This window comes from Sceloporus occidentalis, unplaced genomic scaffold, assembly GCF_023333645.1.
Source record: "Sceloporus occidentalis isolate IW3139 unplaced genomic scaffold, rSceOcc1.0.p SCAF_1, whole genome shotgun sequence".
Taxonomy (NCBI): Eukaryota; Metazoa; Chordata; class Lepidosauria; order Squamata; family Phrynosomatidae; genus Sceloporus; species Sceloporus occidentalis.
In genome coordinates, this window is record NW_028316981.1 from 138237036 (window position 1) to 138263672 (window position 26637).

Consider the following 26637-nt stretch of genomic DNA (forward strand, 5'->3'; position numbering starts at 1 on the left):
GAGCTTGCAATGCTTCCCCCTCTGCTTTAGCACAGAAATTTGTGTATATTGTTTTTAGTGTACTGTTTAAAAATCTACAGATGTTGTATACATTTCCCCTAAGCTTAAAGCAGCTTTGTGAACATTTTTCAAATGTTCAAATGTTCCTGATTTATAAACTGGTATTGTGCACATTTTCACCCACCAAAACACAATACAAGCTTCAGAAATGTATGTATGGATTCCACTGGCAGTCTCAGATGGTGTGAAGGCAGGTAGGCAAACTTAACAAACATAAGTTTCAGCTTCAAAACTGCTGGATGGGAGGGGTTGGGAAATGTTCTAAACTCAAGCACATTAGCCGGGATCCTGTCATAATCTATTGGCATGTACACCTAAGCACCTTTCAGAAACTCAGGGTTCCAGTAAGTTTTTATAATGAATAAAGGCTAAAAATTGCTTTATTTTTTATGCGTGACTGAGCACAACTTACATGTGTGCCGTATCAAGTATGTAAAAAAAGCCCTGTAAAATCAGGTATGCGTTTCTTTAAAAATTCAGAAGCTATGGATTGCTTTCACTTTGAACTTCTTAGACCTGTACTAATTATGTGCAAGCATATCTGAGTGTGAATGGTATAAGGAGGAGACATACACACAGGTCTAGTCCATCCAGCTAATTTCTTCTGCAAGATATAGACAGCGTGGGGCGGTGGAGGTGGACAACCCAAGGTCTGATCCAGAACAAGCACCATCAGTGTTAGTGGTCACTTCTGTGATTGCTCTGGCTGCTGTGAGGAGGAAAAGAAGCTGCTTGCCAGCCAGCATCTTTGTTTTCTGCATCACATATTAGGTCTGCCTGTGCCAATTCATATTTAGAAAAGAAGCCCAAGCTTATTTGTATGGAGCAAGAAAAAAAATGGCTGTTCTTTGGTTGTCACTTTTTTTCATGAAAACATTGGTACCATGACCTAATTGTATTGCACTTTTTACTGTCCAAAACATTACTAGTCTTTAGCTCAAAAATTCATCCAAGAAAAGCCTGAGTCAGGACCACATTTTAAAGGAAATAAGCCGCAGCAGTTTGCTACTGTTGTCCCAGTTTGGGAAAAGGGTGGGATGGGATGATGAATGACAGAGGCATTTTTGAGGTCAGAGGGCCAATATTCATCACACAAATACTTGGCTTATCACAGGTTGGGCACATCAGGTATTTCAGCACAGGCCATTTGCCGCAATTTTTCCACACCTTCTCATCACCAGATGATGCAGGGCCAAAGCTGGATTCAACCATGGGTTCTTGCTTCTTTTAGGCCACAGCGAGGCACCCAGCTGCATGACTGATCCTCGGTGCCTTATTTCTGGCACTACAGGAAAAACCTGTACTGGTGATGTGTAGACAGTCTCCCAGTATCACTCCAGAATGCACAGGTAACAGGGGAAAGTCAGAGCACCTTTGGACTCAGAGTATTCTGGCCAGTGTAGACCTGCTCATAATCTTTCTTAGTCTCGTAGTACAAGTGCCATTAGAAGTGAAATAGAAATCCATAAGGAGGTATCCAGATATTGTTCACTTAGGAATCCACTACATGACTTACTAAAATCCACCAACACTACCACCAACCATGTCCTCCTTGAGCCAATGTCTCTCAAAAATGCAAATTCATCTAAATTTATATGAAAAATTAGAATTTTCCATCCATTAACTTTAAGACCAAAACTGATGGAAAGGAAAGCAAAGCAAAAAATTAAATAGTTGTTGCTTCTTTGCTCTAGACTCAATACTGCTAATTTGATTGTACACCTTCTAAGCCATCCCTGACAGTGGTCTGGTTCCAGCTTTCAAGGCTTTGTTCCTGAGACCATGAAGTGTGCAAATACTACTGGATGACAACTGCAAAGCAGTTGATTTCTTCCAAGAAACTGAAAGAAGAGTTACTTGTTCCTAGCTGTCACTATACACATATATCTCCAAAGCTATTGATGTGCTGGGGGGGGGGGGGGGGATCATTCAGAATAACTCTTGGCTCTATTGCCTCCAAGACAATAGTCAGGTTGTGCTTTGTGCCCCCACATTTGACTGCATCTCTTAGAATCATATAATTTTAAGGGGGAAAGAGATATAATTCTTCCTGTCCCTACAAAGACCTTAATCACAAACCTTAAGGTAAGTATGGCAGGAGATGTTTTAGCGCTGTAGGGACAACAGGCAATGATGGCTCTTATGACGTAAAGTCAGGCAACTCTTTGAGAGTAGGCCACTGTTTGAGACAGCGCTCATACAGGAGGGATCCTCTTTAGCACATTATCTGGGCAACCGCTGTACCTGCCGTAGAACCTGATGACTGCCAATACCTTCTGATGCATGGAATGGCTGAATGACACAGTATGTTCAGATGCAAGAAAACAGACCAACCCAAGAAGAAATTAGAATGGCTCTGTCATAGCCTCTTCTCTTAACAGGGAGTTTACTCAATACCAATATCTTTTGGTTCTAGGCCTCCATTTGCTGCATCTTGCGCTTTAAACGAAAAATAAAAATAAAATTCCAAGTTAAAGCAAGGGCTGATAAAAATTTGCCAATGGAAAAAAAATGGATGCTCATGGCAACTATCATTATTCTCAAGCCTTCATGTATCTCCAGCTGCTCTTGCCTCTGCAGCATTTCTGCTAATTTCACTGTTGCCACTGTTGCACAGGCTTGAGCCAAGTGTTACCTGCAGAACTCAGAATATATAAAATAAGACATCTTAATTCCCCAGGGCAATAAAATAAATTGAGAGAAGAAGAGAGGGCAGTAGATTTCCTCCAGAGCACACTGGTACCTACTGGCACCCTAAGACACTGGAGCTGAAATGCATGAAGAGTGAAGCATCCCTAACCAAGCTCTTGAGACAGGACTTTGGCTTTCTTAGGAAATGTTATGATAAACCAAAGTTAACATCTGCCAGTGGAGCATTAAAATCCAACTCCACCTGTTTTCAATTTATCTGCCTTTTCTAGTGAACAACACGCTCAAACTTTAATCTTTTTAGTGTTTCCTTCTCCTCTTGGCTGAGGGCTTCGTAGTACGTAGTAGATTTAAAACCTGGATGCTGAAGGCTCCTAGAACTAAGGCACAGTATGAGGTCCTGTCCATGCATAATCCAATCGCGCAGTGCCTTTCTTCCAAGACATCCCCTCTCCACTTTACCATAAGGATGCCAAAGCCAAAACAGGGTTCTAGTTGAAACTGCTCACTGAACTATGAGCTTTGCTGTCCATTCTTTGTGGACTAACTGGTTGTGGAATTCAGACAAGATGATCATGAAAGGCACTGAGAAGGAAGCAACAGGCTTCTGTAAAAATCATTAACAACTTACACTTACATTGTGTACCTGTAATCCCACCATATCCTAGCTCAAAGCAACACTCTTCCCCCAGTAGACAGTTATTTACTGCTTCAGCTGCCATCATCTGTGAATCAAGGAAGCACAACATCATGCAGAATCATACATGTTCAGCTGGGCCCTTAATGGCCTACATAGGCAGAGAGCATTCTACTGAAATGAAAAGATCCCAATCCCCTTCCCTGTCTCCAGTAGCATCTGAAGGAACATCTTCTATCTAAAACCACTGCAGGGCACTTAGTTGGGGGGTATGGCATCTCATTCTAAATTCACTGAAATTCACATTTCTATCATGGGATATTAGGAACTTATTTAGGGACCCATTCCCACTGAGCAGCAAAGAAAGTAGCAACACCTTGTGCTTGAGAACACCCACCACCAATCAGTTTAAAAATCTTGGGAAACCAGCAAGAACATATAAATGAGCCATTCTGGACTCACCTAATACAGACCCAAAGCAAGGGACCTACCCAGAAATACATCATCATGCTGCCAGCCGGGATGTCCACAGAACCACAGAGAGGTGATCCAGCCCAGGGTACTGGGTATCTCCCCTTGCCCCTTTGCTCTCTCCGTACTGTGATGCAGACTGGGGCTCCCCCTTTCACAGGCACAGCCCCGCTGACAATAACTGCAGGCCGCCGTGTGCCTCAGAGCTGTGTGCCATGGGTATCCGACGTGCCAGCCTGGTGCAGGAATTGCAGGTGGGAGTAGAGGGGAGGCTTCCAGGTAGGCAGAAGGGAATGGGGGGAGAAGTCTCTGCCAATAGGCAATGGGATGGGGTTTGTCACCACCACCACCACCCCCCCAAAAAAAGTAGGGAGAGAAGATGCAGTTCCTTGGAAGGAAACAGAAGAGAGAAGGAAAGCCAGCTTAGAGCCCGGACCTGTTCTTCCCGCAGAGCTGGAGTAGTGCTGCCTGAACAGCACAGGGGTGGCTGGCTGGATATATGGCTCCAGTCAGATAAAAGGCACCTCAGCGAGCAGGCTAAGTTGATTGTGGATGGGATGGGTGGGGGTGAAGGGGCTTTGCTATGGATATGCGTGTATGTGTGTTTGTGTGTGCAAAGAGAGAGAGAGAGAGCGAGAAAGAGAGAGAGGCAGCTGGGAGCGGAGGCTCCCGCCGCTCTGACACTCTGCAGTGTATGTCCTGCCTCAGCATTTTCCAAGCTACCCTGTCAATAAGGAAACTGGCCGCTCATGTAATTAACCTGTGAGGTGCCAGCTTTCTCTTTACTATTGATTCTGAGCCTCCAGGCATTCTTGCTGTTCTCTGCCCTGCCCACCTTTCTAAGAGTCAGTCTGGGTCACAATTAAGGAAGAAGATAAGGGAGTGGTGGGTAACAAGCAGCCCCTGTTTTATAGGTCACACTCAGCCTCACGTATTACATGAACAGGGACTTCAAGCTGATGCAAAAGTGTCCAGATTCAGTTTTCTCAATACCAAAGCAGTTGGAAAGAGGCTGTGAGGCCTGACTAAAGTCATTGTGGCAAATGTGAAAGGAAAAATCTAAGTTCTGTAATGGCTTTGGGTGTAAATACCTAGGAGTGTTACCCTCTATACTTTTGCTGAATCTGTGGACAGTATTCTCATATTTCTGGGGAGGTTTCCAATGCCTTTTTACATATTCTCCATTACTTAGCAGATGAAAATGTGGACACATGTGGCTGAGCCATACCAAGAGTGTGGTCAAAACAAGGCAACATGACAGCAAAAGTTATTAATGGGAAAGAGCACACAAAACTAGTATTTTAAGCAGAGAAATCATATTAATTATTTACTAAGTTTAAGAGTAAAGCTCTCCTCTCTTCCCCTCCTACTGTATTAACAGAATTAAAGCTATTTTCCACTTTGAACTCAGTTTGCAGTAATTGGAAGAAGCCAAGGGTGAAGGAGAAAAGTGGGAGGCAGAGAGAGAAACTGGAACATTTTAAAAGCAGGATGGCAGAGGATTAACTGGGATTGTTTCTGCTAAACAATCCCAGAGATAGAGTTGGGTGCAGAGATAGAGGGAAAGAGGAAGTGAGGAAGAGATGCTTCCCTGATTGGGGTTTCTGTTGATGGGTCTGGTGGAGAAAACAGGACTTAACAGCATACCACTTTGATACCAATTAACACTCCCATGTTCCGCCTTGCAGCTATATTCTAACTACTTGAGTTAACTACATTGAATTACCAACTCTAGATTCATGTGCCATCTCAGGTAAGGATGCTGCCACATGAAGGTGTCTTGGGTAGTGTTAGAGAATTACTCTGTTCCTGTGACAAACAAGAAGATTATTCACTAAGCATTTAAACTCCTCCACCTCAAATGCAAGTCATCACAAATGAATACTAGTCATCCTAGCAGAGGGGTATATGTTAGCACTAGCATTTCCTTCCGTGCCCTGATGCCCTCTGCTGTTAATATGTTCATGCCCCAGATTCTTGGGTTGCTTTAATAACCTTCATTCTCTTGGCAAAGCATTCTGTGTCTGCTGGAGCCCAACGTTCCTGCTTTGGCAGTCTTTTTCCAGGAGAAAACTCCCCATGAATTTTAAAGGGAGAGCTCATGTAATTGCCCACCAGTCTCTGCAATTGATATTTTTCTTTCCTTTCCTTTTGAGAGCCAAGAGAAACTTGAAATCCTCTGAAGAGCCAGAGAAAACTCATTTTCATCATGTCCTGATGGTCCAGGGGCAGAACTAGATGTTGAGAGATATCCAGTATCCTTTTCTCCTCACCCCCTTTCCCCTTTTCCCCCTCACACCAGGAAACTCTGGGAGCTAAAGCTCAAAATGTAACTTTTTTTCCAAGCTCTGATGACACACAACACAATGTGAGAGTGTGTTGTCCGTTTCCCTGCAACATATTTTATCATTGGCTATTGCTGGGTAATATTCAGCAGAAGAACACCATACATCGCCCCGCCAAGGAAAAAGGAGGAAAGGAAAATGGAGCAGCAGAAACTGTGGCCTGTTACAGACTGCCAAAATAAAGCTGCTTCGGGTCTCTTTAGAGGTATGCTATTTAAATGATGCATGCACCCTAAGAATCTGGAAGGTGCACCAAAGCTGCACTCCAGTGCTTAGGAATGGAGTGTGGCTTTGGCTCGACCTCCGGACTCTTAGGACCCATGCATCATTTAAATAGCATACCTCCAAAGAGACCCGAAGCAGCTTTATTTTGGCAGTCTGTAACAGGCCTGTGTCTGTCTTCCAGCATCACTACCTCCAATTCTGATAGTAATTGAGCTCAGCATTGCAGCATCATATGACTGTGGTGTAGCTAGAATTGCAGACTAACATCTGGACCCTGTACCACATCATTCTGAGGTAGGGAAAATGCATCTGTGTAACAGCACACAGTGCTGGAGGCCCATCCATCAGTCTCAGTTACCATGCCCTACAGTAGGTTTGGTGACTCTTTGCCCATTCCATATGGTTTGGATCTCACAGTATCTTTACCATGGGTCATATGTGCTGTTTGTAGGGAGAGTCAACATCTGGAGAGCCAAAGGCATACTTTGTGAGGAGATGTGAGTGGAAGATGTAGGGCTCTCACTATGGCAGAGCTACCACCTGTCTCTTATATGCATGCAGACAGGAATCTGTAATAGTCATGCAGTCCACAACTAATCTGCAGCTGAGGTAGGAATGTGTGTGAGTGTGCATCTGTATGTGCAAGTGGGTAGGTGGCAGGGAGACAGCCAGACATATGGACATTCTAAGAAAGAAAAGGGCTGTTATCTCTTTAAGAACGCCCAGTTTCTGGCAGAGATTCTCTCAGCATAGTATGGGTGATGGGAACCAACCCCTGCTAAATCCTGCTCCTTTCTTGTTCATTCTCAAAAGGAGAGAGGTCTTGTCCTTTGGGGAAAAGAACCATCATTTGCTGTGTGGCCTTTGATTTGCTTCTTGGTTAATTCATACAGTGCTTGAATTGGTCAATGGCACAGCAGTTGTTTTGTGTTATGAGATTAAATGCCCCACAGTGCAAATCTCCAGAGTTCAGGCCTGTACTATTCTTGTTCATTCTGCATGACAGATCAAGGACTGATAGCAACCCTTCCATCAACTACTTTGTCAAAAGGAAGTTGGGAGTCCTGCAAGAAGGCAAGGCATTCAGCCATCAATCTAGTCACTGGTACCTGGGTGTTTTCAAGCCAAGGCCCTGATTCTGATCCACAAAGGTTGGCTCAATGAGGGTAAAGCTTGAGGCTCTGAGGAACGTGTTTGCTTGCCCCCCTCCCCTTCAAGCCTTGGGAGTAGCCTCATCAGGCTGTGCAGAGAGAGACTTGAGGGGCATGAATGACTCCAGCAAGAATGTGGCACAGTGATAAATGACTTTTGTCCAGAATAAATACACACAATCCATCCATCGCTAATTAACATTCTGGGGAATCACATGCCACCAGTTTGCTATCAGGGTGGACTGTTATTTTGGTTAATGAGGCTGAATGATACCACTCACAAGCCCAGGTGAGAAGTTCAGGTTAAACAAGAAAAGTAGCCCAGCTAGCTAGCTGGAATAGTTTTCTCCAACCTCGGGCCTCCAAGATGAATTCTCTGGCAGTCTGGGGATGGTGGGAGTTATAGTCCAGGACATGGGAAAGACACCACATTGGCAAAGGTTGACCTAGAGTAAACTCCTCAACTGACTTGAAGTACTTTGGAAGTAGTCATATCCTGTTAGATTACACACCTAGTTGAGCCGATGCTTTCAGTACAGACTATCAGTGGTAATCCAAAACTTGGCAAAATGACTTTTTTGAACTAGAGCTCCCAAAACCCTTCAACTAGAATGCATTCAACTACTGACCTAAACAACTTTCTTATGATTATATTGTTCTATAATTTGTTCTGTCATAGAAGGGATAAAGTAAATTGGCTCTCAAATTCCCTAAATCCCACACAAAACAAGTTTTAATATGTGTGCGACAGGGGGTTCAGCTAGTCAAGACAGTTAAAATATCAAAGGTGTCCACAGAAAAGAAGTGAACATCCAGCATTCTCCAAACTAATATCCAATGCTAGGAAAAGAAAATATAAAAGAAAAACTTAGGGGGAGAAATATGTCTTGGTTACATTTTATGCAAATAGAACAATGGTTTAAAAATTGGAAGAAAAAATATAGAAAAAGGAAAATATACACAATTTGAACAAATAGTTCAGAAAGGAAAAGAAAAGGAGGAAAATGAAAATATGAAAGGTATAACCAGTAAAATTTATAAAATATTAATGGAGAATAAAAGAGAAAAATTAAATCAAACTATTTTAAAAGAAATCTGGGAAGATGAATTAGGATGTAAAATTTGTGATAATGAATGGAATAAGATTTGGGAACAAAGACATTTGAAAAATTTATCAGTGCGAATTAAGGAAAATTATTATAAATTGATTTGGAAATGGTATTTGACACCAGTGAGACTACATAATATAAACAAAGATAATTCAAAATTTTGTTGGAGAGGTTGTCAGGAAGTAGGATCATATCTACATATGTGGTGGCAATGTAAATATGTACAAAAATTTTGGGAAATAGTAATATTAGAGATAGAAAATGTTATGAATATAGAGATAGATAGAAAAGCAAATATAGTATTGTTATCAATATACAATGAAGTAGAATGGAAAGAAGAAAAAACCTTGTAACAAATTTGTTTACTGCTGCACGATTAATTATAGCAAGAAATTGGAAAACAAAAATAAATGTGAAATTGGAGGATTGATATAAAGAAGTTTGGAAGTTAGCAATTAATGACAAATTAACATGTAAATTGAAAGTAAAAAAGGATTATGGAAAAGAAATTTTGATGAAATATGGAAAAAAATTATTGAAAATGTACTAAGAAAAGAAGATGGGAAATTACCTCCACAGGAGGAGTTAAAATTTTGGATGGAGTATAAAGACAGGAATGGCTCCGGGGCTGGGGTGCACTGAGGGGATATTTAGGGGCTTTTGTAAAAAAAATGACTAAGATATAAAAGTATATACATATGTATGGAAAGCAGATAAATCTGTTTTGTTTTGTAAAATCTCAAAAATATTAAATAAATAAATAAATAAATAAATAAATATCCAATGCTACATCCTCACAGGTCCTACAGACACCTCTAAAAGACTTGTAACCTTTCTGCTCTTGGAAAATGCCAACACATAGCACTGAACACTGGATCTTTTCCTCAAAATACTATTCTGAAGCAATGGGATTGGAGAGTCTTTTAAAATCATAAACTTGGATTAGAAGCCAAGCTAAACTTCTCTGATTTTTTTGCCGCCTCCCCCCACCCCAGTTTTTTTCTTATATGGAGAATGTTGAAAGAAACATGTAATTCTGGGGAGACACGCCATGTTTCTCTGTGTCCTTCCAACTTCAAATTGCCAATGAATCCTCAATAATATTTGGATTTGGGCTACATCTGCACTGCAGAATTAATGCAGCTTGACACCACTTTAACTACTACGGCTCAATGCTATGGAATGCTGGGATATATAGTTTTGTGTGTGTGTGGGGGGGGTATTTAGCCTCCTCTGTCGGAGAGCTCTGGTGCCACAACAAACTGCAAATACCAGAATTCAATAGGATAGAGCCATGGCACTCTCTCTCTCTCTGCTCTTATGCAATGCCAGGTTGGTTAAAAATAAGGCCCATATAATTCAAGACCTATTAGAAGATGAAAAACCTGACCTGACCATCACAGAAATCTGGCTAGGGGCCGAAAGCAATGCAGTTTGGGCCCAGGCCCTCCCAACTGGATATATGGTTAAGGAACAGGTCAGAGAATGTGGGTGGGGGGGAGGGGTTGCCTTAGTCCATAAAAGTACTCTTACCTTGACTAGGAAACCTGTCCGGAAAACAGACCACATTGAGTGTAATTACCTGACCTTGAAGGCTAGGGATAGTCTGGGGATTCTGTTGGTCTACCATCCACCCTGTGGCCTAACAGACTTCCTGGCCGAGCTGACACAGCTGGTCTCGGAGCAGGTGTTGGAGTCTCCCAGACTTCTCATTCTGGGGGACCTCAATATTCCCTTCGAGGCCAGCTCACAAAATCTGGTAGGTGCAGCTCGGGAGTTCATGGCATCCATGACAGCCATGGGCCTCTCCCAACAAGTCTCGGGTCCGACGCACTGTGCAGGTAATACACTCAATGTGGTCTTTAGCACGGACCAGGAAAATCCATGGGCAGAGGTACTACGGACCTCTACTCTGTCATAGATGGACCATTTCCTGGTCGAGGTGCGACTGAAGGCAACTACCCAATTCCCCCCGGGGGTGGAGAACCTATTAAAATGGTCTGCCCTCGAAGGCAGATGGAACCCAAAAGGTTCCAAGAAGCCCTAGAGGGATTTATGGTTGGAACTGACGGCGATTCTGTTGATGCCCTGACGGATACCTGGAACAATGACCTCACCAGGGCTATTGACAGCATCGCTCCCAAGCGTCCTTTCCGGACCGCTTCTAATAGAAAATCCTGGTATACTGAAGATCTTCGCAAAATGAAGCGGGCTGTGCAACGACTAGAGCGCTGCTGGCAGAAACATCAGCGCTTGTCTGACAAGAAACTCCATGAGAATCTTTTGTATTCCTATGGAGTGGCAATAGGTGCAGCTAAGAACTTGTTCTATGCTGCACGAATTGCGTCTGCAAAGTCAGACTCAGCTGCCCTCCGGCCCGAATCCTATACTAGAACCAACTAAAGCCTACTGTGACAACTTTAACAACTTCTTTGCAGATAAAATCTCTCGGATAAGGGCTGATCTTGACACCAGCATTATAACAGAAATGATACGAGAGATATCCAGTGCTTCCGTGGCCTGTGTTAAACTGGATCACTTTGAGTCTGTAAATACCGATGAAGTGGACAAGCTACTTGGAAGTGTTAGGAAGACAACATGCACTCTCAATCCATGCCCCTCTTGGTTGACCGCCCAGGGGTGGAGATGCAGTAATTACACTATTACAACTTACAATAAATGCATCTTTCAGGGAGGGTAAATTCCCATCTGAACTGAAGTTAGCAGTGGTTAAACCGCTGTTGAAAAAACCTTCCCTAGACCCCCTGGTGAGAAACAACTATAGACCGGTCTCCCATTTTACCATTTCTAGGCAAGGTAATCCAACTCTAAGCTGTCTTGGATGAAACCAATTATCTGGACCCATTTGAAACTGGCTTCAGGGCAGGATACGGAGTGGAGACTGCCATGGTCGCCTTAGTCGATGATCTTTGTCTGGGCACCGACAGGGATAATGTGACCTTGCTGGTGCTCTTGGACATCTCAGTAGCTTTTGATACCATTGACCATGGTATCCTTCTGGAATGCCTGAGGGAGCTGGGTATCGGGGGCACTGCGCTCCAGTGGTTCCGATCCTACCTCTCGGGTAGATTCCAGATGGTGAAGCTGGGAGACGGCTGCTCCTCTAAGAGGGAGCTGACATCTGGCATCCCCCAAGGCACCATTCTGTCTCCCATGCTATTTAACATTTACATGAAACCACTGGGAGAGATCATCCAGAGATATGGGGCGCGGTGTTATCAGTATGCTGATGACACCCAAATATGTTTCTCTATGTCTCTGACTGATACAGTGTCGAAGGATGGCATCTCCCCTCTGAATGCCTGCCTGGAGTCGGTAATGGGCTGGATGAAGGAAAACAGACTCAGATCGAATCCAGATAAAACAGAAGTACTTGTGATAGGTCCCTCAGGTCTAAGGAAGGAAATTTGCCAACCTGTCCTGGACGGGGTCACACTTCCCCTGAAAGATGAAGTTCGCAGTCCAGGAGTACTTCTGGACTCATCCCTGCAATTGACATCTCAGGTAGAGGCGACGGCCAGAAGTGCTTGCTATCAGCTTCGGCTGATACGCCAACTGTGACCCTACCTAGACCGAGGGGACCTTGAAACTGTGATACATGCTCTGGTAATCTCTCGGTTAGATTTCTGTAATGCGCTCTACATGGGGCTACCCTTGTACCAAGTTCATAAGCTTCAGTTTGTACAAAATATGGCAGCCAGATTGGTCACCGGTTCATCTAGGTTTGACCATATAACAGCTATTTTGAAAGATCTTCATTGGCTTCCCATTCGCTTCCAGGCACAATACAAGGTGTTGGTTATTACCTTTAAAGCCCTATATGGCTTGGGCCCAGGTTACTTGCGGGACCACATCTCCATATATAATCCACCCCACACCCTCAGAACATCAGGAAAGAATTTAATGGAAACGTCTACGAAACTACAGTGGCTCCGAGATTGTGGAACAGCCTCCCAGAGGAGATTCGCTTGATAACCTCCCTGGAGTCATTCAGAAAAGCAGTTAAAACGGAACTTTTCCATCGAGCATACCTCCCTGATATGACATGACCAAGAATTTTCTGCTGCCTTATGTCTGCTGAATTTATTAATCATTTAATTGTTGATGTTTTTAATGAATTAATGGTTTGAATGGTTTATATGTGTATCAATTTTATTGTATGTTTTGTATAATTTCAAGTAGTCTGTAACCCCGCTTCGATCCATTGGGAGAGGTGGGGAAACATAAATAAATTATTATTATTATTATTATTATTATTATTATTATTAATTAAAGTGGTGTCAAACTGCATTAATTCTGCAGTGTGGCAGCAACCTTGGATAGAGTCCACTTTGGAGGAGCTCCTTTTGGCCGCATCTGAGACTCATCTATATCTGAAACACAGTTCTGCAAACATATGGCACTGCTAACTTCAAATCTCCTTAGATGTCAGAGATTCAATTTGTTAATCTTTTGACATAATAAAACAGACTTCCACATGAGAACTCCAAGGTAAAATTCTTCCACTTATGTCATTGTCAAGTGGGCAATGACAGGGACAGGAGAGTGACAAATACTGTGGAGTTCCCCCCCAAAATTCCCTAACGAACTTGAAGTCAGAAAAAATACTGTGGGAGTTCCAAGAAGGAAATAAAAATTACAAACACACACACACCCTTAACCCCACTTTCACCAATGTGGAGCTACCAGAAGAACCAATTGGTGGAAGAGAAAAATGTCCCTTAAGACTTATGGAAATGGATGATGAGTTTATGTTCTCATCCTGTTTCTAATTGGAACTGCTGAACATGGAAACCAGAGTGGTGTGTAACTGAGTTTGTTGTCCAAAAACATGGAGTACTAAGGAGGAAGAGTAGTGAGGTGGGAGGAAATGGTGTAGCACCTTTAAGACTATGGTGGAAAATATGGTGCAGAAATAATCCAGTATGAGACCGCTTTAACTGCCCTGGCTCAATTGTTAGGGAATTCTGGGAACTGTAGCTTTGTGAGACTTTTAGCCTTCTCTATCAGAGAGCTCTGGTGCCACAATAAACTACAACTCCCAGAATTCCCTAGCACTGAGTCAGGGCAGTTAAAACGGTATTATTTCTGCAGTGTATTTTGGACCTAACTGATTTTTATTTTAGCATGAACTTTAATGGATATAAACCCACTTCTTCAGATGCAATACTGAAGAAGTGGGTTTATACCCCCCCCCCCAAATTAAAACACTAAAATAAAAACCAGTTAGAATTAAAGGTGAAGCCATATTTCTTTTTTCTCTCCCCTGCCCTTCCTTTTTTTTAATGCTGACAGAGACTAATATGGCTGCTTCTTTGAAAACATGAAGTACTGCTTACTCTGACTAGCAGGAGTACTCCTGGGTCTGAGACAGAGGTGTTTCCAGTAATAGGCTAATGGGAGATACTAGAAATTAAATCCAGGACCTACAGCATGCAAAATGGAGATCTTGGTCCCTTCTCACCCTCCCAAAGCTGATCTGGTATGGCAATTAGATTCCTCTTGTTCAAATTTCACCACTAGGATAGAATGGACTGGGGCACCATGGAAAGGAGGGATCCAAATGTAATAAGTGATGGTAAACCTTTTAGAGACTGAGTGCCCAAATTGCAACCCTAAACCCACTTATTGATCGTGAAGTGTCGCGTCCCTCTGACTTTCCAGTAACAAACTCTGGCAAACTCTACGCTGGGGTGACGGCACACGTGCTCATAGAGAGGGCTCTAAGTGCCACCTCTGGCACGCGTGCCATAGGTTCGCCACCACTGTATGGTCTCAAGGCACTATTTCTCAGCCCTCATCTGTGATACTAGTAATAATACAAATACTAATTGTTTATAGGGTTGTTGTAAGGCTTATGAGACAATAAACATGAATTGCTTGGAACATTCTAAAGGCGTTAGGAAAGTGCTGCACTGTATTAGTTGTTGTGATGATGTCCCTTCAAATTGTTTTCCACTCATGGTGACCCTAAGGCAATCCGCAACATGCAGTTTTCTGGGTCTAAGAGTATGTGACTTGCCCAGGTCACCCAATGAGCTTCCATGGTCGAGCAAGGAACTGCACCCTGGTCTCCAGACTTGTAGTCTATGGCTGTCAAACACTATCCTTACTACCACTTTCTCAAACTTTAGCTTCACTTGCTGGCTCTGGGATGCTAGCAATAGATAAGACTCATCAGATGGCAGCAGACCAAATGCTCTTGTCTTTTGAGATTAAAGATGAATCTATGTTAAATTTCCTCCTGTGCGAATCTAATAGAGAACTATGATCCTGTCAGCTATTTTTATGTCTTTCTTAAGTGAATTTATGCTGGAGCAAAGCAAAATGGCTCTGGCCCCACACCTGGATAAAGAGGGGGTTTCCAGGTTCACAGCCTACAGACTCTGCCCCTCAAAGGCTTCTGGGAAATGAAAAGGAAATGATTGTAGTACCTTTGAAATCAGCCAAGCTTCCCCCGTGGTGCTCACTCGCTTTGGGCTCTCTAAGAAAGGAAACAGAGAGAAAGAAGAATTAAAATCAATTATTGTTATGGCTAAAGCACCCACGGTCGATGCCATTTGCTCACTGACTGGCAACATTCTTTCCGTACATGCGTTATTATCTTCCTAGGAGTTTCCGGAAACCTGCCCAGGCTTCAAACAGAATGACAATATGAGCCATGCTACTGCTTGTACAAGTAAACCAAAGAGGCTGCTGCTAATCAAATGGGCTTGATTGAAATGAGTAGTGGTCTGGCTTTACTTATGTATTATATTTGTATGACCTTACTTTTATCTGGGGGATCTGAGAGTGGCAATTCAATTTCACAACCCACACTGTTGCAACCCTAAACTGAGGGAGGTTATCAAGCTACTTAACCAAAAGATACAACTCTTAAATATTAAATCAGAGGTGGGGATCATGATGCTCTTGAGATGTTGCTGAACTTCAACTCGCATCAGCCCCAGCTAGCACAGCAAATAATGAGGTGTGCTGGGAGCTGCAGTCCAAAAAGATCTATAAGGCTGATAGTTCCCATTCATGTCTTAAAGCAGTAGTCCCCAAACTGCTCCTTAAGGAATTTTGGACTTCAGCTCCCAGAATCCCAGACTGTTTGTCAACATGGTTGAGGGTTCTGGGACGTGAAATCCAAAATCGCTTAAAGGCACAGTTTGGTGACCACTGTAAGGATCAAGTTTCCCAGACACCCATTTCCTCCTCATCATTGTCAGTTGCAATACTTCCTGAGACACATCTGCCCTTGTTGCTCTGTTTACATCTCGTTGTGCTGCAACTTCCGTTTTTGCTTGCTACACAAAAATACATGTTCTCATAAAACTATGCTTTATTAGTCCAGTCTAAAAGTAGTTATTACAGTTATATGGGAGCGGGACCAGGTTGGGGCAACTAGGGAGCTTCAGATCTGCTGGGAGGATGAAGAGACATAATGACTGAGGAGTGAGGAGTAATGGCAGAGTGCTTTGTGAAGTAACTTTTTCTTTAAAGGGACTAGTTGTGATCCAAAGAACTCTTGTCAATATGTTTTTGCGGAAATGAATGGTTGATTTATTTTTTTTACCTTTCCTTAAAAAAAATAAAAGATATGATCCCAAATTAAGCATGCAACTAAGTAGACGACTCAATTAAAATAATAATAATCCTGACTGCAATATACTTTGTACCTGTTATTTAGCTCCCAATGACTGGAGCTTTGCTCTCCTCAAGGCAGAATTGTTTTGGGGGCCCTTTGCGCATACTTGTAGAAGATTCTCCCAAATCATGCCCCCCCCCTTGTGTTCACAGCACTACATCACCTTTTAGGATGCCTGAGTGCTCTGCTGGTGTTGACATGCTGTATGCAGATCAATTATGGAAATTTCTGCCTCCATGAACCCAATTCAGGGATAATCACAGCTCATTAGGCCAAGGCTCATTTCTATTAATGCCATTATGATATCAACCTCCCACCACTGTGGTTTCCCTGAAAATCACCCTGTTAACTTATCCTGGCAGTAACATGGCCACAACAACAGAAGATGCAAAACCTTTCTGCTGCCACCTTGGAAAGCACAGCTGCTTGTCCTTAGCAGCACCTTGGCTGGTGCTACTCAAGGAAGACCCCAGTCACACTTGCAATTGAGTGGCAGAGTTCAGATCTTTCTCCTGGGTATACAGTTGGGATCACACAACATGTTCCCTTGGCTCCAATAGAGGATCCTGGCAGTGGAGACTTTGGGGACCCAGACATGCTGAAAAGACTCTTGGGAAATAAATAATAGAATGAAGTTGAAAGATGGCAGGGCCAGGAACAATTATATTACTATATCATCATGTCTGCCAAGGCAGGCATCTTGCTAACTCAAGAGCCAGACATGAGGTGTAGAGTAGAGCAGGGACTGCCATCCTCTGAACAGCCAGAATTCACCATGGGTACTGAGTTTCCTGTCTGTTCAACAGGTATGCAGAAAATATCATAGGCAGAGCAGGCTTAGACTCAGAGGCAAGAGGAGTACAGATTGGAGGAAGAAACATTAAAAATCTAAGATACACAAACGACACCGTACTACTAGCAGAAAACAGCAAAGACCTAAAACAATTATGAAAGAAAAAAAAAAAAATGTAAAGGTAATCTTAATGCTGAATAATAACAAAACAAAATCAATGACCATGCAAGAATGACACCCAGGTACCACTGATCAGAGTGGAGACTGAAATCAAGAAATCAGATTAGGGATCTTATTCCATGGCTTAATAAATCGATTTACCTCTACCCATTTAAAATCTTAATTCAGGAGGCATCCTGATATTATTGCAAGGTTTCTGCCAGCTAATTTGCCGCCTGAATACAGCCCCACTTCCAGGAGCCCTCCTCCCAGCTCATTTCGGATCCAGGGGCTTTCTGAGTTAAGAAAATGGCCACTGGAGCACTTCTGGAAAAACAATCTTGCGATACTATCAGGCTGCCACCTGAATTAAAATTTAAGCCGGGTAGAGGTAAATCTTTAAGCAGAGGCTGGATGGCCATCTGTCGGGGATGCTTTGATTGAGATTTCCTGCATGGCAGGGGATTGGACTGGATGGCCCTTGTGGTCTCTTCCAACTCTATGACTGATTCTATGGCCTGTTACAGACAGCCAAAATAAAGCTGCTTCGAGTCATAGTGCAGGTATGGTGTTTCAATGATGCATGCGTCCTAAGAGTCCAGAAGTCGCACCAAAGCCACACTCCAGCCCTAAGGACTGGAGCGTGGCTTTGGTGTGGCTTCTGGACTCTTAGGATGCATGCATCATTGAAACACCATACCTCCCTCCACTGTGACTCGAAGCAGCTTTATTTTGGCTGTCTGTAACAGGCAGAAGATTCTATGATTCTATAGTTTATTAAGCCATGGGATAAGTCCCTATGATTTGGGTGGACAGCTATGAAAGAACTAGGCAAGATCCTAAAGTGCAAAGACATAACTGAATACAAAAGCTTTGATCATCCAAGTCATTGTGTTCCCCATCACAATGTATGGATGTGAGAGCTGGACAGTGAAGAAAATACCTCATTTAAGATGTGGTGCTGGAGAAGAGTGCACTGCCAAAAAGAAGAATGAATAAGAAGTGAGGGGCTTGTAAGACAACTCTTTAAAGCACCCATAGTAGCAGAAGCCAAGAAGAAAAGAAATTGTTGGGTTCACAGGCAACTGCAAGCATCTACTGCAGGAAAGTTAAGTACCAAGTGCGCTGCTGCTTGTAATCAGAGCAAGGAATGCAGCTTCTTCCCCATAGTGCAATATAGTCATCAGTGATTAATGGTGTCAATTTCTGAAGAGGTCTCTGCTTAAGTTCCTCACTGCTCTCTTGTGGGCATTGCTTAATTGCTTCCCTTGAGACTAGCTTATGCTTTACACAAGTTGGGCCAACAGGGGGTTTGGATTTAAGAAATGCTATCCAAGTAAGCTGGGAAGAGTGTTAGTTATCTGTGCTCTTTGACTCCTGCCTTTGCAACAACACATGATATAAAGCTTCTCAGTCCCGGGAAATCTTGAAAAAAATTGGTTTGAACTGCCCCCCCCCCCCCGGGCCCCCAATATAATTATTTGTTTCACCCTTTTAAAAAATCCATATTTTCCTCTTATCAACTTTTTGTCAGTGATCACGAGAAAGGGCTCTACAATAAGCCAGACAGAAGGTTGGGTTGCACAAATATTCCTGCAGAAAGAACTCACCTCTTACCCCTTGATAAGGCATTTAATGATTTTACAAGGCATGAACTGAGCACAAACTTCCTGTCAGAAGACTAATATTGAAATCAGCACTAGTTTTTAAAGATGAGTTACACTAAGAGAAGAGCTGGTACTGCCCCCCCTTTTTTAAAAAAAATTGGTGCTGGCAAGTTGATCCTGGACGCTCAGCATATAGGAAACTGCCAATGAATACCAGGTGCCGGAGGCTATATTTCAGAGAAAGGAACTGGCAAAACCACCCCTGAATATTTCTTGCCTAAGAAAACCCTATGAAATTCTTGGGGTCACCATAAATTGACAGACAATTTGAAGACGCACATGCGCGCGCACACACACACACACACACACAAGTTGTTCAGTTACACTGCAACTGTTACAGCTACTGATTTCTTTGGCAAAGAGGCTTCTGTGTTCCTAGTTCAGTTTGGGAAAGTTTTCTTAAACGCATGACCACTCTTATCCTTCTAGTAGATTTTGGTTGTGAAACTCACTAACTTGAAATAGAAGCAAATAAACCTTATGTTTAGACTCTGCATGTGTACAGCATTTTAGATAGATAGTAAATACAATACCCAGTACAAAGTTAATACATACAATTACAAAACTGTAATGCTTACAATGTTAATATAATAGTCCAGAAACATAACAATTCAAATATACAAAGCAGATTTTACATATAAACTGGGAATATAATCTTTTAATCTAATATTCCATACCCTTTTGGCAAAGAAAGATTTTGTTTTCATTGCAACCCTCTTTCCTACTAATTCACTAGTATTTCATTGTAGCCTGCTGAAGAATCTTCATCACTACTAGCATTACCTTTTTTTCCCAATAAAGCACTGGCAATATTTCTATACAGGAAACCATCCAACATATGAAACACTTGTCATCTTTCTGCAAATTCTTGACTGTCTTAGCTATTCCTGGTGGCATATTTGTTGAGGGTGAAGGACTGGCTATAGCAGGAAATGCTTGTGGCAAGTCAAGAAGTGAACCCAGCTGGATCCCATCTTTCATGTAGAGATATTTGTCTGGCAAAGAGACAACAGCATAGTTTTTCTGTTTATCATAATCACTTCTACTTTGTTTTTCTACTCTAGCAAGTCATTCAAGCCATGCAAATTCCACAGAGCAGATAATATGCTTTTTAAAAACATTACACATCCACCCACATCCACCCTGGTTGAGTCACACTCTCTCAGCCTCAGAGGATGGCAATGGCAAACCCCCTTTGAGGAATCCTGTTAAGAAAATTCCACAATAGGTTTGCATTAGGGTCACCATAAGTTGGAAATGACTTGAAGTCACACAACAACAACAACAACAACAACAACAACAACAACAACACATACACAAACACACACATACCCCATGCACATCATAGACCCTTGACTCTTAGTGCAGGGACAGTAATTTATAGACCTAGACTTGGAGTTATAGAGTCAAAGTAAACATAGACCCTCCACCCCCTCTTCATTCATTAGCCTTTTGGATACTCCTATACCACATTCTGTCCCTCCTCCTTTATAATTCCTAAATTAATGTTCCTGTTTAATTAAATTCATTAGTTCAGATTATCTAGCTATATAACCTGCCCCCCCCCCCCCCCACCGCTTCTCTATATCCTGTCCCTCTTGGTACACAAGCAAGAGTGAAGAGTTTCTTTATGGGCCATTAAAAGAGTAATGTTTAATTTATTGGTGCATTCTCAGGTGAGTGGGTTGGCTGGTCCCAGTGTCAACACTCTTAATTAAATGAGATGAGCTTTTCCATAGGAAAGGGGCCACATTTCTAGTAACTAATCAGGGAACCACTGGGGTGAGGGCTCTGCTCAGACAACATGGGCAAACATTGCTCTTCTTGCACATGATGCACAGAGAGAAGAAAATCTGGTGTGAATGAGAGAAATTAAACTTTAAGTTTTAGATGCAGCACTTGGAAGATAGTTTTTTGTGGGTTTTGTGGGCTATGTGGCCATGTTCTAGAAGAGTTTCTTCCTGACGTTTGGCCAGCATCTGTGGCTGGCATCTTCATTTCTCTGAAGAGGCCAGCCACAGATGCTGGCGAAACGTCAGGAAGAAACTCTTCTAGAACATGGCCACATAGCCCGAAAAACCCACAAAAAACTATGGATGCCGGCCATGAAAGCCTTCAACTTCACACTTGGAGGATAATTGGTAAAAGTTATCCCCAAATGTGTTAGCAGAGATAATCTGCAATCAAAGTTTGTTCTATGTCAGAGACACCCACTGGCCACAAATCAAGTTTCTTTCTTAATGCTCTGGTCTTTTGTGATGAATTTCCCATAGTACTCAGTGGCTTTTTTTTTTTTTTTTTTTGCCTCTGCGGCATCCTATGGAATCTTAAGAGTTTACATTTTGTTTTGTTTTTCTGTTTAAACTTCAGTATTAACATCCCCCACATACACACTATTAACAAACAAAATCCATGCACAACTCACACCTGATTAATTTGTATTTAGAAAGATCAATTTCATTATTAAGAAATGAAATCCACTGTACTCATACATGATTGATTATTATAACATTTATATTTTTGTATAAATGAATCTTAAATATACTAAAATTTATCTTGAAAGTTAGGGCCTTTTCACACTTCATAACTGTAGCACTATGATTCTACTTTAAGTGACATTGTTGCATCCTTTGGAATCTTAGGATTTATGTTTTATTTTATTTTTTTGGTTTAGATTTCAATATTAACATAACCCCCTACACACTATTAACAAATAAAATCCATCCACAGCTTTCACCTGATTAATTTGTATTTAGAAAGATCAATTTCATTATTAACAAATGAAATCCACTTTACTTATACTTGATTGATTATTATCATATATATATATTTCTGCATAAATGAATCTTAAATATACTATAAATTACTTTAATTAATATGATAACGTATTTCAGAAACAACATTAGATTCTTTTCATACACAAACCTATAACTGGAAACTAAAAGCCTCCATTCTCACATACTCTGGTGCATTTAGTTCCTTTTATCATTTATGATAGTGTATTACAACACCAAATGGGATTAAAAATACATATACTGGAGGCAACTTGGGGTTGCATGTCACCCATGTGACACACTTGGCCCACCCTGTTTACAGTCTTCATACTGTCTGCAACTGTCCCAATTTGGCAGAGACAATCTCAGTTTATCCTCTGTCATTTCACTTTTTTAGCTGCTTTTAAAAATGTCCCAGTTTCTCTCTCCTCCTCCTGCTTTGTCCTCAGCTTACTTCAATTACTACAGATGTAGTTTGCACTCAGTTAATTCAGCAGAGAGAAGAAAAGGAGTTTATCACACAGGAGGAATTTCTCTTAATTTCGAATGAAAAGAACGCATTCACGTGAACTCGCTAGTTCAGCGAATTTATGTGAATTCGAATTGCGTTAGCACTGACTTCCCATTGCCCAAAAATAGCTTGCCATTGCCCGAAATTATATGTGGTGGTCTATCACACAATAACATGAAATCCCATGATTGCGTTCGGACTGACTTCCCATTGCTCAAAATTGCATGTGGTAGTCTATCATGCAATAACGTTAAACCCCATGATTGCGTTCGGATTGCCATTGGATTATACTTCCAATTTCCCTTGTCTGATAAACTCTGGAGAGGTGAAGACTTGACCTGTAGGGGAATTCAAGTTTCCTAAGGCTTCAGCCTTTGGCAAGGAAAAAAAATATCAAAAATATCAAAGCCAAGCCTGTTAGGGTCTTGATTTTAAATCAGCAGAACAGCAGAAAGCGGTTGTTTGTCTTCCTTTGTCTTAAGATGCTTCTATAAGAACTGAGGCTGACACAAATGGCTTGTAGTTTAAAAACAAAACTTTACTAATGGCTTAAATCTACATATACATGGAAGCTACATCCTAACCTATCTAGCGAATAGTTCAGGTAAAAAAAGAAGTTTGTATCTCACCATCTTTCTGAGGAAAGTTGAGAGAGCATGGTGGTGGAGAGACCGAAGGGAAAGCAGGAGAGATCTATTGTGTGAGAGAACTTCCTAAGGAAGTTACTTAGATGAGATCACATGATCTGTTTACCAACTTACAAAGGTATTTATTGCCCCTGGAATTTAGCAGGACCAAATGGTATGCAAATAGAGACAGAATACAGTAGAAATGTATGCAGGAAAATCCTATTTATCTGAGGAGGGGGAGAGAGAATGCAATGATTTTCCAACATGACCTTCCCAGTAGGCTAAAGGAAAAAGAAATGGCTGCAACTTTTTCTAGTTTGTGTGTTCTTCCGCTTTAATAACTTTTGCCATTTTGACTACACTCTCATGCTTAACCACATGTGTCCCAGTCTTCATCTGTTAAATGTTCAGAAAGTACGCCATGGCGAAACTTGGTGATTTAACATGCAACTTGGTGGATTTAAGAATCTGCATGCTTGCAGTTGCACTGCAGAGAGTGAAATTCACAGAGCATGAGTAGAAATAGTCTGCCCACATTTATTTACTCCCCCAAGACATTCTGTTTGGATGACCTGTACTACTTTTTGTATCAGGTCTTGCCTGGAAATTGGAGTTCACAGACAACAGAACCACTGATGTGAAATGACTATATAGAATAAATTATGCCAGTTTAAAAAACCAAATAAACCACCACATGGCTTCCTGAGCCATTTCTGAGTTTAATTAAAGATGCTGGTTTGTTTTCATTCTTAAGGCTCTAAAGAATTGGTGACCAAGATATTATGAGTACTGCCTACATCCTTGTGAACCTGGCTGGTTATTAAAATCTTCCTTTGAGACCCTGCTGTGATTCCCCCTGGTCTTTCAGCTATATCAATTTTCGTTGTCTGTTTTAACCTGTTTTTTACCATCTTTTTACTGCTTTGTTTCAATATTTTGTATTCTGATTGACAACTGGTTTAGTCTCACAGACACTGGGAAACCAATGTCTGAAGAGTGGATTACACATGAACAAATTTTATAAGGATATAAAATCAGTTGTTAACTAAATAAATACAGTTATAATTCAGTGTCCTTTAATTTTTTTGTTAGAACAGAAATTTAATTAATTAATTAATTAATGGCTGAGGAGGCCCATCACTTCCATACAGTAATGTTTTGCCTTAGAGTTGGACACGTTAAGGATGCATGACCATGGGGGGAGCAGGCTATTTGCATGGCTCCTGGCTCCTCCTGACTCCCCAGAGTGCCCACTTTCTGTACAAGAAAGGGGATGGTGGGTGAATAGTCTCTCCTGGAAGTCTCCAGGAACAGCATTTCATCTTTTAAGTGTGTTGCAGGTCTTCTCTGCAGTAGTTTTTTTTTTTAAAAAAACCCAGAAACAGATCTTTGACCACTTCCAGATTTCCATTTTTTTCCATTTTTGGCCATGTGTGCAGGCAGGTCCCAGGAGCTGAAAACTGGCCCCTGGGCCTGCCAATTTCCCACTCTTGCTCCATGTCCATCTTTCCCTTACAGACCTATTTCTCTTCACATTGTATTTCCCCTCTCCTAAGTATCCTGTGTAGCTTCAGAATAGGGGTGGAGAAGTTTGGGTTCTCCAGTTATTGTTGGACTGTAACTCCCATGAGCCATCACCATTGGGTGTGCAGGCTGGGTGCACTGGAAACTAAAGCTCAACAATATCTGGAGGCTCACAGTTTACCTAGTTTAGAACTAGCCTTTGAACACCTTTGAACAATCCAGGTGGGCACAGAAGCCATCACTTTTGAGGCTGTGCCAGCATCAGTAGCGCATCCTGTACTGCAGGGATGAGAACTGTATGGCCCACTACATGTTGGACTGCAATTCCAAGCAAGTCTAGCACAGCCAATGGTAAAGACTACTTGGAAACATCTGGATGGCCAATCATTCCCTGTTCCTGCAGTACAGGCTCAAGGTTTGGGAGGGCTGTGGGCAGCGTGCCGGTGTTACTGAAACCCATTTACTTAGAATGAGACCTATAGGAAGCAGAATCACTGTCTTTCCCCCTTTCTGTTTTTATTCCTCCTTCTTCCATAGGCATTTCACTTCTTAGGGTAGGATGACATGTCTATAATGTCTCAGAATGAGTGAAGGTGAGTGGGGAGGAAGCCAATAAAATGACAGGATAAATCCATCTCTCCTGGGTCATGACCTCATGCCCACATGGACAGAGCCAATGCCCTTGCTCAGTTTTGTGAGATTCCACTACTGCATCTGTCCTTGGATGCTTCTCCCCCTCTCCCACAACAAATGGGCAGACATCTGTCACTGGTGCAGGCACTCCAGGAAAAGGCTGGCAGAAGGAGCCAGGTAGAAAACTGCTCTGGTCGTCCCTGGCACTGGCTTTTCCTGGACACACACAGCCACTGGGACTGCCTCCCAAACAGAATCCATGCTGCCTTATGCACGTCATGGGGGCCCTCTTCACCTTAGCCACCATCACCCTCCAAAGCTAATCTCAGATGTTTCCAATCCTCTCACCACTCCCTCAAGACATGGATCCACTTTAATTAAAAAACTAAATAACAAGCAGGAAATATCAGGAAACGGGTTGGTTGGGGCTGGGGGGGGGCATGATTTGAAAAGAAATGGGGAGGGGGAAGAAAAAAACACGTACAAAGCAAGTTTGCTTGGGCTGGCTCTTGGCTCACCAAGCTGGAGAACAGAGCAGTGATGGCACTGTGCCGCTCACTAAAAGCATGAGTGTCACTAAATCAATAATTCATTTACTTTAATGAGATAAGTACTTTGAAAACTAATTGCAAACCTGCTCCATTTACTCCAACCCCGGTCATAGGCCTTAATGTAAATCGCACAAGTGCCGCTAGAGGAAAGAGCTGGGGGAATCATGTGTCATCTTTCTCCCCTCTTCTAAGAAAAAGAAATATCCGTCATACACAAGAGAGAGCCTCAAAGTAGCTGATTCAATCAATCAAGGCATCTGTCAGAACTGCCCCCCTCCACATCATCCCCAATCCCACCCCTGTGCTCCAACTGCACCACTGAGGCGTACTGAAGTGTCCACTAAAATGGAAATCCCAAGAGGAGGCCAGGAACAAGGATCTCTGATTCTCCCTAGGAATGAATGCTGGTGATGAGAGTCACAGGTTGGGAACATAACTCTTTTGGGCTATGACTTCCAGATATTTCTACAATGGCTCACGGATTATGGGAATTGTAATCCAAATGGTAACACTCCCAAGTTTGCCACATCAGCCACTGGCACATAGGAAACCAAAAAGCCTGGAGTGGCTTGATGTAAATAAGCTTAGCTAAGCTAACAGAAGGCAACAGACAATAGCCATGACTTGCTGCTACACTGCACAGATTGTAAAACTAAGGCTAAAGGAAGAAGAGGGCATTTTATTCCCCTGCAACCACAAATCTTTGGGAACTGAAAATGTGCTCATACAACCCTCTCTGTCCTCCATGTCTATGGGTTTGCTTTTTTGTTTACTTTCACTTGCATCAGGTGCATGGTGCATTCTCATGAAGAACTAGCACATCAGCCTTCTGCAAGGTGACGTATCTAAAAATCACAATAAGAGTCATGAAAAACTACAGCCAGCTTGGACTGTGGAGAGGGTCATGAGAACAAGTGCTCAGAGATGGTTACCTCTCCTCCTCCCCAAACACACATGCCATTTATTATTAGAACTGTTGATAGCAGCTGGATAACTTGTATACCAAAACAAAGCTAAGCACATGCTGAAAAGAAAAAACCTCCATGCTAGAAGCTACCTTGGAAAGATAAAAGTCTGGCAAGTTCTGTCGATGGA

The 26637-nt window shown here is 42.2% G+C and overlaps 1 protein-coding gene across 5 annotated transcripts in view; it reads right to left on the reverse strand.

Moving 5' to 3' along the window:
- Window positions 1-26637, reverse strand: part of LOC149322298 (RNA binding protein fox-1 homolog 3) — a 545247-nt gene that overhangs the window by 116617 nt on the left and 401993 nt on the right. For 4 of the 5 annotated variants that reach the window (XM_089538959.1, XM_089538969.1, XM_089538996.1 and 1 more), the window contains one exon: window positions 15103-15152. Coding sequence is in view for 1 of the 5 variants with exons in the window: in XM_089538942.1 (XP_089395068.1) it covers window positions 3838-3855 (18 nt within the window). In the remaining 4 variants the exon portion in view is untranslated. Of the gene's footprint in view, window positions 1-3837; window positions 3906-15102; window positions 15153-26637 lie in introns of those variants that run through there. The other variant, XM_089538942.1, reaches the window with a different exon arrangement.